The sequence below is a fragment of the Protopterus annectens genome, chromosome 2.part2, assembly GCF_019279795.1.
Source record: "Protopterus annectens isolate FY-2018-M chromosome 2.part2, PAN1.0, whole genome shotgun sequence".
Lineage (NCBI taxonomy): Eukaryota > Metazoa > Chordata > Ceratodontiformes > Protopteridae > Protopterus > Protopterus annectens.
The window spans coordinates 186,195,025-186,214,772 of record NC_056730.1 but is presented as its reverse complement, the minus strand read 5'-3'; the positions used below and the strand labels follow the sequence as shown (position 1 = coordinate 186,214,772).

Here is a 19,748-nt window from a genome sequence, read left to right as displayed (position 1 = left end):
TTTTTCCTTATAACTAGCCAGTTTTCTAGTTTCAGCACTCAAATCTGTTTCTTTGATCTCAGCACTTGTTCAGAAAAAAAAAAATTTCATCTGCTTTTACTGTACTTATGTTTCTACCTACTTTATTTTACTTTTGCATCATCTTAAAAGTACTCAATTGTATTTATTACTGCTTGGTGTAACTCATTCTAAGCCTTTTGGTTTAAACACTTGGGCTTCGGACCAGTTGTTTTGCACTGAGAGGGTTTGTGGTCTGCACTGTAGTGGCAGAACAGGTAGCTCACATCCTTCTAGGTTGGGAACTGCTGATTGAGGGCTCAGAGTCTGTTATTCTAAAAGTGTATTAATTCTGGTTTAAGCACTTGGGCTTTCAGGCCAGTTATTTTACATTAAGAGGGTTTGTGGTCTGCACTCTTGTGGGAGAAGAGGCTGGACTCTGCCCTTCTGAGCTGGGAATTTCTGGTTAAAGGCTTATAGTGCATGCATATCTGATCTGCTTCTTACTGAAGTTGGTGCGCCTTGTTTGCTGTGGCACAGACTGGATTCGGGCCTGCTGGATCTAGCTTTGTTTGTGTAACTTGAGCACTAATCCAGGCATTCTCTAAAGTACTCAATTGTATTTATTACTGCTTGGTAGTAACTTGATTAAAGTGTAGCTATCATTCTAAGTCTTTTGGATTAAGCACTTGGGCTTCAGACCAGTTGTTTTACATTAGGAAGGTTTGTGGCATGCACTGTGGTGGCAGGACAGGTAGCTTTCATCCTTCTAAGTTGGGAACTGCTGATTGAGAGCCCAGTGTCTGTTATTCTTAAAGTGTATTAGTTCTGGATTAAGCACTTGGGCTTCAGGCCAGTTATTTTACATTAAGAAGGTTTGTGGTCTGCACTCTTGTGGGAGAAGAGGCTGGACTCTTCCCTTCTGAGCTGGGAATTTCTGGTTAAAGGTTTATAGTGCCTGAATATTTGAACTGTATCTTACTGAAATTAGTACACCTTGTTTGCTGTAGCACAGACTAGATCCAGGCCTGCTGAATCTAGCTTTGTTTATATGCTTGTTGTTTGTTTGCTTGTTATTTCCCTGGAATGCTAATTCCACCTAATACGCGGCTTCTCAGTGCTTCTGTGGATCACTAGTGATATCTGCATTGCTTACTGTACTTATTTCCTTGTTTCACTTGAAAGAAAGTTACTGTTTGTCGTTTTTGCATTTAAATTACCTGTAACACATTGCACTTAAGTTACCTGGCACTTGCTCACTACAGTAATTATATAAGTCAGCACTAAAAATTAAAAGCACTACACCCTCACACTCCCCACTGGCCCTTGTTTTCAATTATTAAGGAATTCCCAATATTATTCTAGTATGTCCAAATGTCAGTTGTCAATCTCCTCTCCGGTCCAGCTGGTGAATCTGGGAATCTTGAGGCAATGTTACAACTGCCTCATGTACACAGACAACCCTCTCCTCCTCCCAACAAATTCCAACACATGTGAGAGATGCAACCATATAGCCAAACTGGAGGCTAAGCTCTCTCAACTCAGTACTGGCATAACCAGTCAGGAGGAGAAGGAAACCACACTCACTACAATTCCAGTCTCACATAGACCTACCACGACAGCAAACCAAACACATAATCACACAAAAACATACACGGGGCTCTAAATAAAGATCTGCCTAAGCAGCAGAGACCTCCAAAGCAGACACCCAAGCAACCGCTACCCCAAAACAAAACACGTGCAACACATCTCACAAAGCCAGTGTGCCGAACAGTCACAGCCCTTAAGACTAAACAACACACCTGATACACTTGTAATAGGTGACTCTATCGTCAGGCACACTGACGTCCCGCTCACCAGGCTGAACAAGGAGAGGGTCACGGTGAGCAGCCTGTCGGGCGCTAGGATCCGCCACATAACACAAGCACTCAGGTCACACCAAGGCAAGTACAAATATGACTCAGTCATTGTCCATGCTGGTGTGAATGACCTGAGACGTACCTCCCTGGACTACATGGAAAGAGACATAAAGGAGCTCTCTGAGCATGTAGCCCAGGCCGGTATGACCCTGACCTTGAGTAGCATCTTACCCTCACCAAGAATGATGCCACAATATGAAGACAAGATGATCAATTTCAACAATTGGCTTAAGTACTGGTGTCATTCAAAGGGGATCCAATGCCTGTCAGCTTGGGATGATATGCTCGACAAGCCACGATGCTTCGCTAGGGACGGCTTGCACCTGTCACCCCTGGGCTTTCAGATATTGGCAAAGGCTCTTGCTACCCCCGTAGTGCCTTTTTTAGGCAAGGCTCAAAAGACAAACCCACCTCCATAGGTATCACAAGGGATAAGAAACTAAGAGTAATGCTACTCAACGCCAGAAGTCTAAACCTCAAGATGCACGCACTCAAAACTCTCCTTAGCATGGAGAACATCGATATCTGTGCAGTAACAGAAACCTGGTTCAGGGCTCCCGAGAGCACCCCAGCACTACCAGGTTATACCTCATACCATGCTTTTCGGCCCCAAAACTTGGACCGAACCACAAAAGGAGGGGGAGTATCGATATTCATCTAAGATACCCACACCTCCAGGTTGGTGGCAAAGCACGAAGCATCAGAGACTATCCATGAGCAACTAACAGCGGGTAAAACTGCCTTCCAGTTTATAGCCTGGGAAGGTAAACTGGTGGACCATACCCCCTCTCTACTTCATCAATTCTAGGATGTTGTTAAAGGAGACACTCTAAAGAAGGACGTAGGAGAATCCTCACTTTCATCCAAACTCCAGAGATGAATCTAAGTGCTTCCATTTTCAAGTCTGTTTCCTATGGACCAGTTGTTGGGAACCTCTGGTGACAGGTCCAAATCAGATTCGGAACTCAGTGAGAGAACTTCCCCAAGGCTTTTGGCAACTGAATGTCCCAGTTAACATGAAGGCATGGAGTCCGAAGCAGTACACCCAGGAGGGTGGGTCAGATCTGAATAAGATGGAGGCATCGCCTCTCTTGGCTTGGAGACAGCCTGCTAGAAAGCCTCAAAAGCCAAAGCGGAAATTGGAGGTGAGGAGATCTTTCTAATGAAGGGGAGAGAGAACTCCAGAGGCTCTGACCTGCCCTTGGTCTATATGAGTCCTACCTTCTGCACAAGCCAGCTTCTCACAGCTCTGGGCACCTTCTATTAACTCCAACTCTACATAAAAGGCAACTCAAGCACAAAAAGTTTCCGAATACTGCTAGAGAATTCACACTTGTAGAAGCAATAACTAGTTTAATCAAACTCCACTTTCGGATAACTGGCAGTGCTGCAGCAGCAAAATATATTTATTTATTTTATTTTATATTTGTTAACCGGGAAAAATTCAACTGGACCAGGTCCATTTTCAGTGGCTACCCAGGGAGAAAAGCTCCACGATTGACAAGAAGATACAAGTTAATACAATATGAAAATATGCAAAAGATGCAAACAGTGGGAAACACAAACATAATATTTACGGACAGACATGTACAAGAAGCAATTACAATAATTAAAACAGGCTTTACATGATGCAACATTATCTATGATATGTGTAGTCAAAATCTTACAAAATAGAATAATAGTGACTACATTTGCTATTTTAAATACAGTCAAGGACAGTTTACATTTTTCTAATGAGTATACAGTGAAAGAGATAGTAAACCAGTGTGGCTTAATTGGAAGTAGGAAATAACTAGTGTAGAACAATAGAGTAAAGTGGAGGAGGAAAAAAGATATACGATTTTTCAAGTGATACATGGACAGATCCAGCTTTCCTTGAGATGTGGTTTTAATAGTCTTTTAAAGTTAGAGTTAGTTGCTGCAGAGGATATATTAGTAGGGAGGTTGTTCCATTTTTTTAGCTATGATGTGGGAGAAAAGGGCTTTGCCTGCAGTGTTGTTTGCAGATGTGATACAGAGGAGAGGTTTGTTTGATGAGCGGAGAGGGCAACTGGAAGAGTAGGAGGTTAGTAGCTGTTTTAGGGTTGGAGTTTTCTCTGGGTAGTTTATGATGTTGAAGGCATAAGTGAGTTGCAGATACAATAGTAGGTGTGGGAATTCAAGCCAGTGTAATTGTTTTAGTACTGGCAGTGATGTGTTCGGAAAGGGGAGTTGTTGGCAAATTTGGCTATTTTATTATAGCATGATTCTATTTTGTCCAGGTGTGATTTTTTTAATATGTGTCAGTATTGGAGCAGCGTAGGTGAGTGTTGCTAAGAGGTGAGTTTGAACTAGAGTGCGTCTTGCTTTGTATGTGAGGAAGTTTTTGTGTCTATAAAGGGCTCCCATTTTTTTATGAACTTTCTGGATAGATTGAGCTATGTGAAGATCAAAGGATAGTTTACTGTCTATGTCTATCCCTAGGAGCTTTGTGTGGGTGGACAGGAAAATGATAGTTCCATTTTTAGATGAGATAGAGAAATTAGCGGGACTCTTTTTTGTTTTGTTAGGGGTAAACAAGAGAAGTTTAGTTTTGTTGGGGTTTAGGATGAGCTGGATGTCGGTGACCCAAATTTCAATGGCGGATAATGACTCTTGGGCTTGCTCTTGGAAAGTGTTGACAGATGGGGCTGCACAGATGAGTGTAGAGTCATCTGCGTACTGTAATATTGAAGCTTGTTTAGAGGCAGTGTATAAATTGTTTGTAAAAATAGAGGAGAAGTGGGCCTAATATTGAGCCTTGTGATACCCATATGGAGTTTAGGAGAGGGGGGATAGGTGATTTAGCCATTGCACAGATTGTTTTCTGTCTGATAAGTAACTTTTGAACCAGGAGATAGCAGGGGAGGTAAAGGATAGTGAGCAGAGAGCATCCAATAGTTTCGGATGTGAGACCATGTCCAATGCCTTTGACAGATCCAAAAAGATAGCAGATACATAGTTATTGTTGTTTCTGTGACAGTTAACTTGATTGGTAAAGGAGAGAAGGGCAGAAGTTGTACTACGGTGAGGCTGGAATCCGTGTTGGGTAGAGGAGAGAAGATTGTTTGTATTCAAGTATTGCATAACTTGAAAATGTATGCATTTCTCCAAGAGCTTGGATAAGGGGGAGAGAATAGCTACAGGCCGGTAGTTGGAAAAGTCATAAGATTTTCCACCTATATGCAGAGGTATAATGTATGATATTTTCCATAGTTGAGGTACATAGGATTCCTGAATGGACCTGTTTATTAGGACTGAGACTAGGTAGGACAGGGATTCAGCTGAGATTTTTAGAAATTTTGCAGGTATTCTGTCTGCTGCAAGAGTAGTAGGTTTTAGGGTGAGCAGGAGATGCTTGATTTTAGATGTCTGAACAGGTGAGAGAGAGAAAGATGGAAGATTAGTAGTGTTGCAGGGAGGGTTTCCTGCAGTTGTGACTGATGAGTTGTTAGTGTTAAGTATTTGGTTGAATAGAGTTTGGATTGAGTTTATGAAATGACAGTTAAACTGGGAAGCTATATCATTATTGTTTGAATTGGAGGTGGTAGGGGTGGGGGTAGCGATTGTGCCTGGTTAAACAGCACAATACAAGAAACATCACTGTCAACATTCTATAAGGCTGCTAAAACATGGCTATAGCTCTAGTGGGACAGTTCACACAGCAGGATACAAAGTTTTTTTTTTTTTTTACGTAAAATGGCACATTTCGCAGAGCCTTTGCAGGGCTATAAACATCATTTGCTGAAAATAATTTAAGTGTGTAACACACTAGCCCCAGGTGTACCTATGAGCAATTGATGCATAGTCTTTCAAAGAGCTTTAGTGTGTAAAATTAATGCTGAACTAAATTTAACCACAATGTATTGCACTGTATTATACTGTGTGACCCACAGGAATAATTTCAAGGCTTTTTTGCCCCTTTCTTCTCTGTGGTGCGACCAAGTTGGTATATGTAATTTGGGGGGGGGGTCTTGCCCTCTGCAAAAAAAGTTTGTGTGTGTGTGTGTGTGTGTGTGTGTGTGTGTGTGTGTGTGTGTTTTTTAAAGGTTTCTGACCTACTGTTTTCAATCTTTATCTTTCAAAAAACAGTGAGTTGAAAGATTGTGTTTTGACCACTCAGGTAAACCCTTCATTGTATATGCTTGCGGAGGTGTGTTTATTCCAGTGATTTATTTCTTGTTCGAGGAGAGAAGGTGACACTCAGGTAAATCCTTAGCCCTGTACATGTCTTAGTATAAAGCAAATCAAAAAAGGCCCACAAAAAACTAGTGACAGAAGCCTTTCTGAAAGAAACATAACTCTTAAAAAATGGTTAACCAAATTAGAACGTACCTCTTTAAGATGTTCCAGAGAACCAGATACTGGGAAGGCTTTACTTACAAACTTTGCCACAGATGACATATGAATAAAGCCTTTCCAAATCAAGTCTAATCTGGCAAGGAAGGTGGCTTCATCTTCAGCAGTGCCTGGTCTTTCAAACCTGAAAAAAAAAATTCCAAATTACAAAAACAATTGTAAAAGCAACTTTAGAACAAACAATAAAAACTTTAACAGAAACCTAAAGCTTAATAAAGTAGTTACCAGGATATATCACAGACACGAAAGAAAAAAACAAAACAAAACAAAAAAACAGCTGGGACACTTGTAGCCCCCTTCCCTACACCCACACACTTTGTTCAACTGTTGGACAGTTAAACTAGATAGTAAAATTTTATGTCTAAACTACAATTAATAAAGTCTTTGTGGTGCCAACCAATGTACAATATATTACCGTAGATCCGATACAAACATGAACAGGCAAACTCATTGTTAACGTGATTGGAATTTGAATTCCAGTCATCACTTAACCCTCTACTACCTATGACTCTATGAGTAAATTAAAAAAATGCATACTGGGGATGATGCAAAGTCACTGGGAATCGGGCTTCTGCATGACAGGAAGACTCAAGATTTAGTACTGCAACACTGACTACGAGGAACTTTTGACAGAACTTCACCTCATCACACAAATGTATCAATCTTCTCACCAGTAAAATGGTCAACAACTACTGTTGTACTCTTATCTCTCCTTCACTGCTACCCAATCACTCCTTACTAGCTTCCTCTCTCTTTACATTAAATTCAATTTCTCCTGGACTACCTACCTTAATATACATAGCTAGCCAACACTGTATATAATCTGTAATCAGTATTATCATTATATACCTGCTTTACATTGTTACGCATTTTTCTTGTGTACAAGCAAATGTTTTTATTCTTGTAACGTGTATATATTTTGTAATTCTGGAGCTTTTCTCCCCGGGTCTCCACTGAAAAAGGGCCTCGGCCCAGACAGACCAATCCGGTCAACAAATGTCAAATAAATAAATAATAAAACCTTTAACTTTTTGGGAGGAGGGAGCCAATATCCTTATCTGATCATCTGACTAAAATTATTCGATCAATTTTATATAATTTGATTAAAAATGGGTTCAATTACTTTTCAAAGTAAGATTCCAATTCTAAATTTTAAAAGTTATGACTCCAGCTCTAGAATTAAACAGTTTATATTACTTCTGATCACGTTTCTTCAAAAAATTGGGTAAAATATTACTTTCAGTGACATTTAGGAGATAAGCCTGTTGTTCAATCATATTAAAATGCAAAGGTAGTAACAGTCCTACTTGCTTTTTGACTGGACACAATTTCCTATAGCAGGACTCTCCTAATAAAAGAGCTGGAAATGTAGCTTATGTGCATAGCTCTGACTCTAATGTTTGATTTAAAAACAGTCTAACTGCTGTTTGTTTTTTTAAGGATTAGACCTGCCTAAGCAGAGTGTGTGTGCATTTAAACCTGAACTTCAGAAACAAACTCAGAAATGAAAACAAAACTCACTCAGATTAAAACTCTTTTTGGAGCACTACAGAGATACACCTGCTACAATAGAAAGATGGCAGCATGTTGTTTTGCATTCTGTATACTTAAGTCTAAAAATACTGGATCAGGAAGACTGACATTAGTTATACAGGAGGATTATGGATGTTTCACTGTGATTACTATAATTTGAATGGTCAATGTTTCAAGTTTACTTTCTCTAGTGTTTACGAGACAGGATGTGGTGTGAGACAGTGACAATCTTTGTGGCTCTTGTTACCTTTTGAAATGCAGGTACAGTCTGCTTTTACCATTTTATAAAGGCCAATGTTAAAGATGAGGCACAGAAGCACTTTTTGCCTTATGCGCCATCTCCATAGTTAGCAACCACGGAGTTAGTGTATTTAAGTAAAGGGAGTGGCAGAAGGGCTTTCCAAATCTGAATGCAAGGGTGGACGGATTACACCTCTGAAAAAAAGACAAATTTTTTATTTCTACATACATAATTGATGACACTGTTTACGTAACATTTAGCAATACTAAATACATAATATCATTAGTAAGTGTAGCTCATCCAATCAGGATAAAACAGACGAGCCTTTGTCGATTCTGTTCAAGCAGCTTTATTATGTAAAAACGCATCAGGACTGAGGCTTAATAACTTTAACATAGATAAACTTATAAACAAACTAGCTATTACATTCATACATGCTCACTCTCTGGCTGCACTCTCAAAGTGGCACTGAAGCTAGCACGTGCTTGCTATTCATATGCAAATGCTGACCTTTAAACCCTTCTTAAAGGTACAACACACACACACACGCTATTCTACATTCTCCCTCTTTGAGAAACGAGTCATGCAATATTGACAACATTAACTGACGTACAATTGATACAAATAATAGTCATGCTATTATACAAAACTAAATACATACAGACAATTATATCCAGGTTGCTGTGCATTTCACACTAGGTCTGGAAATACGACCAAATTGTGTGACATAGAAATTAGAATTAGGTCTAGAAACTGGGACTGTCTCTGCTGAATGTTCAATTCTGGAGATATCAGGAATGGAAATAGAAAGTAAGATACGTTCTGCAAAAGGAATATTGTCTGGATTGCTCTGAGATCTAGACTGTATTACAGGAACAATGCTGCAAAATCGATTTGGTACAGGAAGAAGATGTCTGAGATTTCTCCTGTACTCCACATCTTCGGATTCTATGAAGTAGGATCTTGGCTCGGCACATATACCGGTTATTTTGACCAATCCTGTTAAAACCTTCCGCCGTTTGTATCCTCACTGACTCTCCTCCTTTCGATGGACAAAGAAATCTGCTTGATTTATCACAGCTGGAATTCTAGAAAGAACGCTTTCTGAATAGTTGGGATCTAATTGTCCTGTTGTTCTCAGCTTTAGGCCTCAACATACTGGAATTGACAGGCACTGTTGTTCTGGCTTGCCTAGATAGAAGTGTCTGAGCAGGCAAGCCAAGTATATTGTCACTAAGTATGTTTCTGAGAATGAATAAAATCAAAAAGACATCGGTATTATCATGCTTTGACTTCTCCAGTAATTGCTTTGCACTCTGTATCACACGTTCAGCTAGTCCATTTGACTGTGGATATTCTGGACTACTAGTAACATGTACGAAGTCCCATTCTTTTGCAAATTTCTGAAACAACTGACTGGTAAATTGGGTAGCACTGTCAGAAATTAATTTGTGTGGAGTACTATGGACTGAGAAATAACATTTCAACTTGGTGATAACAGCAATGGATGTTAGATTAGGTAGTAATGTTGTAACTGGCTAAGGCTCTTGCCACCACTATAGTGCCTTTTTTAGGCAAGGTTCAAATGACAAATTCACCACCGTAACAGGAACAGGCAAGCAAAAAAGTACAGTTGTGCACCTACCATAAATGTTGATGTTCGAGTGTATTCACTGTTGCAGTCATTACACTTGGGTTATCCTGCTGGCAGGGTACCGGCAGTCGGCCTGAATTCCAAAGTCTAGGTCCGGCGTTAGTTGCTGTCGCCTCTTCCCTGACATCAGGGGTATAAAAGATGCAGCCGATGCCATTTTCTTCAGTTTTTCTTGCCCCAGATGTCAGGTGCCCCCAAAGTGGTAGGCTGAAAATTATGCCAATAAGTATGCATGCACAAAAATAAACATTTCCTTCATCTACAAGTAAAAACAAAACATAGGTTGTATAGGATAGAGAAGTACAGATAAGTCCCAGCAAAGAAAAAAGGCGGATGGCGGGTGGATAACCTGGACTGCAACAGTGAATACACTCGGAACATCTACATTTATGGTAGGTACACAACTGTATTATGTTCACCATGTTTCACTGTTGTAGTCATTACACTTGGGTTGAATCCCAAAGCTGAGGTAGGGTGGCTGGGTCTAAATAGGATTAGGAGAGGCTATAAGGCCCTGCACAACTGCAGTGGCAAAGCCTGCTCTGGATGTAGAATAGAGAGGTAAGTGGTAGTGCTTGGTAAAAGTGTGCACTGAACTCCAAGTTGCAGCCTCTAAAATGTCTTTGGTTGGTACTCCTCTGAGGAAGGCTGCTAAAGTAGCTGCTGCTCTGGTAGAGTGAGGCCTAATGCCCTTAGACACTGATTTGCCATGTAGTGAATAGCAGAGACGAATGCAGTGGCCCATCCATTTTTAAATAGTCTGCTTTGAGATAGCCTTTCCTTGTGATCCTGCAGCATATGCTACTAAGAGTTGCTCAGTCTTTCTGAAAGCTTTAGTTCTGTCCAAGTAGAAGTGTAGCTGTCTGTGTATGTCCAAAGAATGCAAGAATCTCTCACCCTTATTCTGTGGGTTTGGATAAAAGGTAGGCAAATGAATGGTTTGGTTAAGGGCCACACTGGACATTACCTTAAGCATAAATGTGGGGTTCGTCCCTGTCTGGATGGAAAATGATAAAAGGTTCCACAGCCATGAGTGCCTGTAACTCTGAGACTTGTCTTGCAGAGGTTATTGCTAGGAGCAGAGCTGTTTTCCAAGATAAGAACTTTATTTCAGCTGTATTGGCTGGCTCAAAAGGTGGCAGTGTGAGTTTTTCCAAGACATAATTGAGATCCCATGCAGGTATTGGTGATCTCCTTGGAGGTCTTATGTTTTTGGCCCCTCTAAGGTACTGTCTTGGCAGCGGATGTGAAAAAATTGGTGGTTCCGTATTATAATGAGCTGAAATGGCAGAGGCATGGATTTTGACTGATGAAAAGGACAGGCCTTTGTCCAGCATTTCAGTAAGATATTGTAAAATCTGAGGAATATTTGGTACAACCGTGTCAATTCCTTGGTGCCTGGTTCCAAGCACAGAATCTTTTCTATTTTTCAGAATACGATTTCCTGGTACTGGGCCTCCTGGCCTCCAAAATAATATCCATCACTGCTTTAGAGAGAGGTGTGTTGTGAATGGCTACATTATCCGCCATGCTGCCAGATTTAGGGTTCTGAGCTAGCTGTGCAGGATCTGATTGTTTCGTTGGGTCAGTAAATGAGGAATTAGAGGCAATGTCCAGGCTGGTCCTTGAGACAAACTCTTTAGGAATGGGTACCAGTGCTGGTGGGGCCAGTCTGGTGCAATCAGAATCATTTTTGGCTTCTCTTGTCTGACCTTTAGGAGTACCTTGGGGAGGTGAGGCAGAGGAGGAAAGGCATATACTGTTAGGGTTTTCCAGCTGAATGATAGAGTGTCCACTTTCCATGCTTGTTTGTGATACGTCCTTGTGCAGAATCTCTGTAGTTGGCAGTTGTGAGGGGAGGCAAATAGATCTATGTCTGGGCATCCCCATTTCTTTATTATCATGCTGAAGACTTGTGGATCCAGTTTCCACTCGTGGGGATCCGTGGGGTTTCTGCTTAGTTCGTCTGCCAGAGTATTTTTCTTTCCTGACAGGAATAGTGCTTGCAGGTGTACTTGATAAGTCAATGCTGTGTCCCACAAAGTCATGGCTTGTCTGCAGAGGGGGTAGGAATGAGTGCCTCCCTGTTTGTTTATGTACCACATGACTGTAGTATTGTCCGTCCTTATCAGTAGTTGTCCTGGATGGAGTAGATCCTTGAAAGCTGTCAGGGCATTCTGAACAGCCAGCATCTCTTTTTGATTGATATGAAGTTGACTTTGGCTTGTGGGCCATGTGCCCTGAATACATTTTCTTGCCAAATGGCCCCCCCCAGGCATAATCCGAAGCATCTGTTGTTATTGACTGCCTGGCTGTGGGTAGGGTGAATGGCTGTCCCTTGTTGTGGTAACAGGCCTGTGCCCACCATTGAAACTCCTGTTGCAGGCAAGGAATGAGGGTAATTAATGTTTCCAGGCTGTGACAATGTTGAGTCCAAACACTTTTTAGATACCATTGTAGTTTCCTCATATGCAGTCTGGCATATGGAATTAGCAGAACGCAGGATGCCATGAAGCCCAAAGCCTGCAGAATTTTTCTTGCAGATAACTGGGTCTTTGTTGCCAAAATCTTGAAGTAGGAAGTCAGTTGCCTTTGTTTGTCTGGCGTGAGATAAGCCATCTGGGCAGTTGTATTTAAGCTTGCACCTAGGAATATTATCTCTTGAGAGGGTACTAGTTTTGATTTCTTTTTGTTTACTGTGTACCCTAGGCAAATAAGTAATCTTTCTACAAATGCCAGATGCCCTAGTAGAATGTCCTTGTTCTCTGCTTGAATAAGGCAGTCGTCCAAGTAAGGATATATCTGAATTCCTCTTTGTCTGCAAAATGCAATTACTGGTGCCAGGCATTTTGTGAAAACTCTGGGTGCAGTAGATAAGCCAAAGGGCAGTGCAGAGAATTGGTAGTGCAGTGAGCCAGCTAGGAATCTGAGGTATCTTCTGCAGGATTGTCTGACTGGAATATGCAGGTATGCCTCTTTTAGGTCCAAAGTTACAAGCCAAGTCTTCTTGCCCAGCATGGGTAGAAGCTGCTGCAGAGTCAACATTTTGAATTTTGGAACATCCAGGAATGTATTTAGAGTAGACAGGTCCAGTATTGGTCTCCAGGCTTTGTCTTTTCTGGGTACCAAGAAAAGTCTTGAGTAAAATCCTTGTCCCTGCTCTTGCCATGGTACTTGCTGAATGGCCCTCATGTCCATGAGGGATGAAACTTGTTTTTGTGCCTCTGCCCATTGATTGTATGGCAGGTCTGGCAAACCTTTTGGCCTTGGCAGGGCGTGAAAGTGGAACCTGTAGCCCTGGGACACTATATTCAAGACCCATTTGTCCTGGGTGATCATGTGCCAAATTTGAGAAAAAAGTGCTAGTTTTCCCCCCAAGGGGGCTGCCAAAAGATAAGTGCTTGGAGCTGGCAGAGGAGAGTCATTGGGACTGTTTCCTGTATGGCTGTGTTTTGTCTTCTCCGCTTTTGGAGGTAGAAGCGCCCCACTGTTTAGGCCTGTATGAGCCCTGGGGCTGGGATCTGCCTCTAGGGCATCTGTATCTACCTCTTTGTGGTCTGTCTGACACTGAAAAGGACCAATTCTTTGTAGGCCAGTTCCTGCTAAATCTGGGTGGCTGTACCTGTAAGAAATCCTTCACTGTTTGCATAGATTTCGCTTTGTCCTCCATTTTCTTCAACACCTCCTCTGCTTTAACACCAAATAAAGTATCATGCTGTAATGGAGCATCTAATAACTTTGCTTTAACATGATCAGATTCTGTTCCTTTAACCAAGCATGCCTCCTAATAACAGAACCCATAACTGCAGCCGTGCAAGAGGCCTCCAGAGAATCAAAACCACATTGCAATGTATGCTTTCCCACTTGTTCAGTTGCATGCAATAAATCCTACATTTCCTTATTTTCTGCACAATCAGAATTTGATAACATTTTCTGTTTTAGCATTGACAGTAAGTATTTCTGATATTTAAGCATATGAAATTGACAATTTAAAGCCCTAACAGCCAAAGTAGCAGAAGTGTAAACCTTTTTTTCCCATCTGTCTAGTGCTCTTGAATCTCTATCAGAGGGGATAGGATTTTTTGCAGTAGAAGCCTTGACCCCTTTGGGACCCTGAGAAATAGTTTCTGGGTCAGCAGCAGGGTTTTTATAAAGAAATGTATGTGAGTCGGGAACCCTGTAGTATCTGTCTGGTTTAACAGGGGCAGGAGGTAAAGAGTCAGGAGAAAATCCGGACTCGGAAAATACATCATCTACAATGTCTAACACAGGAGGAATAGCCAAAGGCCTGTGCTGAGGTAGTAAAAGGAAATCTCTTAAGTCTTTTCTTAGATTCTGAATAGTCCTGGCTCTCCCAGTGGAAGTGCTCCCTCGTGGTATGTAGGGTTTCCCCAAAAGAATAATCCTCAGGCGGTGAGGCTGAAGGGATAGATTCTTCAGCATCAGAATCCTCATAAGGAGGAAGAGAGTATTCCTGTTCAGAAGAAGAGTCAGAGGAAATGGAACCTGATCTGAAGATTCATATTCTGTCTCTTGCCTAGGCCTCCGGGATGGGAACCCCTGATCAAGGTAATTAGGTCTTCGGCAATTTTGAGCATCTGCTTTTTAGGCATGGTAGTTTGTCCAGGAGAATGCTGTACTTGTTTCTTTGTCTTTAGAACTGCTTTAGTCTTTGCTTTGGAAGTTGTAGTAGGCTTTACATATAACTGTGTAGGTCTGAAAACACCCTCAGAAGCCGATGCCTGCTCAGCAGCTCCAGACCCATCTGAGGGAATAGTTTCCGAGTGCCCAATACCTTGAGTATCCAGAGGCCTAGCTGGCTCCATGTGGGAGTCGTCAGCGGCCTGTGGCTCTGAGGAAGTGGGCACCAGGGGCTGCGAAAGCGCCTCACTGAGAACCAGCAAACCGGCGACTGGCTTAGCAGAAGCCTCGTCGCTGGTTTTGGACCTCGGATGCCTATCCTTTTCTTTCTCCTTGCACTTTTTATAAACTCTGGTCGTCGGCTGTTCCAACGGCATTATATAATTGAATCTTTGGCCAAAGTAATGTAAGGCAAAATCAAACTGACGCTTAATAATGCATTGGTTAAATCTAGCACAAAACCGACAGCTAGCAACGTTATGATCAGGGCCTAGGCAAGGAATACAGTAAGAATGAAAGTCCTTAAGAGGTATTTGCTTCCCACAAGAAATACAATTGTTAACTTTTTCTGACATCGGTCTGGAGTAAGAAAAAAGTTTCCCCAACGGGGTACTTAGCTTCATTGAAGACTTCGGATCTGAAATTCGATTTCGAAAATCTCAGGAGTCGGCCGACCAGCACTTGCAAACTGCTTTGCTTCGGGCACCACGCGGCAAGAAAGACTGAAGAAAATGGCGTCAGCTGCATCTTTTATACCCCTGGTGCATTGACGTCAGGGAAGAGGCGACAGCAACCGACGCCGGACCTAGACTTTGGAATTCATGCCGACTGCAGGTAGCCTGCCAGTAGGATAACCCAAGTGTAATGACTGCAACAGTGAAACACGATGAACATCTGAGGGTAATGCTACTCAAAGTTAGAAGGCTAAATCTCAAAATGCACTCACTCGAGGCACTCCTTAAAATGGAGAACATTGATATCTGTGTAGTGACTGAGACCTGGTTCTAGGCTCCAGAGAGCTCCCCCGCACTACCAGGCTATAACTCATACCATACTTTTCGGTCATGTAACCTGGACAGAAACACCAAAGGCGGAGGTGTGTCCATATTCATTAAGGATATCCACACCTCCATGCTAGTTGCTTAGCATAATGCATCCGAGGTTATCCAAGTGCAACTAACTCTGGGCAAAACTGCAATCCAAATTGTAGCTTGCTATAGATCCCTCACCATGCCCCAGGATTTCCACTGCTCTTTTCTTGAAGTACTGAAAAATATTAGGGTTCAACCAAACACACTAATAACGGGCGACTTCAACTACCCCACCATTAACTGGGAAAAATACTCATTTACCAACTCCTTAGCTCAACGCTTTCTGGAATTCATAAACTCCAATGCCCTAGATCAACTTACCCACACCCCCACCAGGGGCAACAATATCCTAGACCTAGTCATTACCAACACGAGTGACCAGTGTTCCGCACCTGAAGTCAACTCCTCGTTGGTCCGATCCGATCATAAGTCAATCACCCTTGATATCCACATCCCGACCCCACCCCCCATTAAGGAAACCATGGTAAAAAATGTCTCCAAAGCCAACTTCATGCTTCTTAGACAGAAGTGGTGAACTTCATGACACCCATGCAGATGGACAACACAGTTGCAACTGATGAATCCTACACAAATGCACTCTATAAGCACTTACACGAGTGCATGGATCATGCTATCCCAAACAGAACCAAGACGCTATCCTCCAAAAAAAGGAAGCCAATCTGGTGGTCCCCTGTCATAAACAAATTGCTCTGTGCTACTATTGGAGCTTTTCTCCCCGGGCCTCTACTGAAAATGGAAATATGTGAAATGCACAAAAGCAGTCCGGACAAGCACCGTAAGGCCCAAAAAAATGTTAAAGTCCTTATTGTGAAGGCTGTTTGCAGTACAAGCTGCAACACTGAAATTGAAATCCACTTGCACGTATAAAGCCACACTGAAGTCGGAAAAAAACTTGAACCTTAACGCACTTTATTATTAAAACAAGCGTTTTCGCTGTGATTAAAACTACAGCTTCATCAGAGTCAAAAGTAGAATGCAGTGTCAGAGTCAGGTTTTTATACAACTCACCCTCGCCTTAATTAGTAATGCAATCACAATGAAGGCGTGTTAGCAGCATTTCTTGCAAAAGTGAATTCAGGGAATGAAAGCTCTGTTTAGGAGCATTCTCAAAAGTGTGTAGTTTCATACTTTTAAAACAGTTGGAAACCATGAAACATTGATGCATCAGCAGTTTGTTACGTTCATACACCAAGCAAATGTGCATTAAAAGCATGAAAGTGTGTAAGAAATATATACACAATAAAAGCAGTCTAAAAACAATGCATAACAAGTCTGCATATAAAAATGTTTATAGAAAAGTGTTTGTAAAAAAGTATCTAGTGAAATCACTACCTGCAACTATAGTTGGAAGCCTTGCTAAATGTAAGTCTTAAAAGTAGTGAAAAGTATATGTTACTACAAGTTACTATTAAAGTAAAATAAAATGAAGTGAAAAGTGAAGTAAGACAAAGGTAAAGGAGTTATCTTTTATAGCTCCTCATTTTCAGGAAACAAGCTATATTGCAATGTTCATTCAAACCTGGGTACGAAAATGAGTCTAGTAATATTTGCCATTCTAGCTCCTTATTCTCCAAAAAGAGAGGTATTGGACCCCCTCTTTCTGTTTTCTTGACCTGGCCAATTGCAATAAAATGAAAGCTATGTCCTTGATGTTTCATTACGTGTTTAGCTAAAGCGTTTTCTTTTTTCAGTTTCCTTATGGCATAATCATGTTGATACAACCTGTCCCGTAGTCTCCGGTCAGACTTGCCTATGTAAAATGCTTCACAGCAGTTACACTTAGCTAAATAAACTATGGATCTAGAATCACAATTAAGCTTATGTGTAATGTGGTACTTTTTGTTGCGTATTACAAAGGAATTGGAAGCCTTCACAAGATGGCAATAGTTACATGCCCCGCACTGAAAACAGCCTTTTGTTCTAGTCATTAGCTCCGTCTGTTTACTTCTTTCTAGCAAAGTTTTCAAATTATTGCCTCTCCTATATGCTATCAGAGGTTTTGTGCCTAACTTGTCCATGAGTTCCTCATGTAATACCAATTTTTATTAAGTATAATTTGAATATTCCTCGAGTCAATACTGTAATTTGTGATGAAACTATTTACAAACGAGGTCCCTGTTATCTCAGTGTTGGAGGTTGCCCTAAGAAAGGGTATGTTCTCCCCAACCCTCGGATTAGCCTCTAAGTCTTCCTCTTGTCCACTGAAAGTTTTGTGTGGAAGTAAGGGTAGAAATTGACCTTCCCTTCTTTTATTATTGATCTCATCCAGTATTTCTTCAAATAAAGTATTTGGGTATCCTCTGTTGGTGAACATTACTTCCAAGATTTTACATTCTTCTTGGAATAGTATCTCATTACTGCACATCCTGGCTGCTCGAATTAGCTGTCCCTTTATAATAGCCTTCTTTTGTTTGAATGGGTGGCAGCTGTTGTAATGTAGAAAGGAGTTGCAGTAGGTTGGTTTTCTGTATATCTTTGAAGAATATTCGCAATTGTTAGCTTCTTTATACAAGTGAACATCAAGGTAGTCAATGCTTAGCTCTGAGAATTTAGATGTGAATTTTAAAAAGTCAGTTGTGTTATTAATAGAAGAAACAAATTCATTTGCTAGTGACTCATCGCCATCAAAAAGGATGAAAATATCATCCAGGTATCTTGTGTAGAACTTGATGTGGTTCGTTGTGTTAACGTCCTTAAGAATGTTGTAAACCTCCCAGTAGGCCATAAATAGGTTAGCTACTGTAGCTCCACATGGGGACCCCATAGCTACGCCTTGTTTCTGGAGATAATATTTCCCATTAAAGATGAAGAAGTTGGACGTAAGTATGATGTCTAAAAGTTGGGATACTAAGTCAATTTCATTTTTGGGTGCTCCCAAACGATCTGACATTAGTGAAATCCATTCAATAGCCTCCAGGTGAGGTATAGACATGTATAGATCTATGACGTCAATAGTAAGGAAGTTCAGTGAGTCGCTGTAATCAATTTCACTTATCTTTTTTAAAAATGTCCACGAGTCCTTGCAAATGTGTGATATTTTCTTAATATATTTGCTCAGAATAATTTCTACAAGTTGGGCACTGGGGTATGTAAAAGAGACTCGGCTATCAATCAATGCCCGGATTGGTGGATTAACCAAATTTTTATGAATTTTTGGTATACCAAAAATTACTGGTGTCCTAGGCATTGTGATGTCAATGTAATTGTAGGTGTCAATATCAATGCACCCACTAATAAATAGGTCCCTTAAAAACCCTAGTCCTAGAAATTGACATGTTCATCTCATTCAGTGACGATGAACTATAAGCTGGACTATCGAGGACAGTTTCCATTTTACTAATATATAGGAAGTTGTCAAAGATTACAAGCCCACCTCCTTTGTCAGGTTTTACTACCCTGACCGGTGCTTTACATAAGTTTTCCAAGCCTTGTAGTTGTTCTTCTGTGATGTTATAGTCTAACCGGACATTTTTAGTATGTGAAAAAGTGACCATTTGTCTGAGGTCCAATTCACAAGTTTTTTCAAAAAGTGTTAAAATGTTGTGTAGTGGGGGGTTATAAGTACTAGCTAATTTCAAATTAGTATTCATGTTAGTAACATCATTGTTAAACATTACATGCAAATTCAGTTTCCTGACAAAGCATTTCAAGTCAATCAACGTCTTAACAAGGTTACATTTAGTTGTAGGAACAAAAGTGCTTTGGAAGCTGTAGTAGGCTTTACATATAACTGTGTAGGTCTGAAAACACCCTCAGAAGCCGATGCCTGCTCAGCGGCTCCAGACCCATCTGAGGGAATAGTTTCCGAGTGTCCAATACCTTGAGTATCCAGAGGCCTAGCTGGCTCCATGTGGGAGTCGTCAGCGGCCTGTGGCTCTGAGGAAGTGGGCACCAGGGGCTGCGAAAGCGCCTCACTGAGAACCAGCGAACCGGCGACTGGCTTAGCAGAAGCCTCGTCGCCGGTTTTGGACCTCGGATGCCTATCCTTTTCTTTCTCCTTGCACTTTTTATAAACTCCGGTCATCGGCTGTTCCAACGGCATTATATAATTGAATCTTTGGCCAAAGTAATGTAAGGCAAAATCAAACTGACGCTTAATAATGCATTGGTTAAATCTAGCACAAAACCGACAGCTAGCAACGTTATGATCAGGGCCTAGGCAAGGAATACAGTAAGAATGAAAGTCCTTAAGAGGTATTTGCTTCCCACAAGAAATACAATTGTTAACTTTTTCTGACATCGGTCTGGAGTAAGAAAAAAGTTTCCCCAATGGG

General features: G+C 41.2%; 1 protein-coding gene across 3 annotated transcripts in view; it reads right to left on the bottom strand.

Moving 5' to 3' along the window:
• The window catches only part of PHF3 (PHD finger protein 3), a 2,404,159-nt gene that overhangs the window by 512,216 nt on the left and 1,872,195 nt on the right, over positions 1–19,748 (bottom strand). For all 3 annotated transcript variants that reach the window (XM_044063854.1, XM_044063855.1, XM_044063856.1), the window contains one exon: positions 6,270–6,417. In XM_044063854.1, coding sequence (XP_043919789.1) covers positions 6,270–6,417 — 148 coding nt within the window. The remainder of the gene's footprint in view (positions 1–6,269; positions 6,418–19,748) is intronic.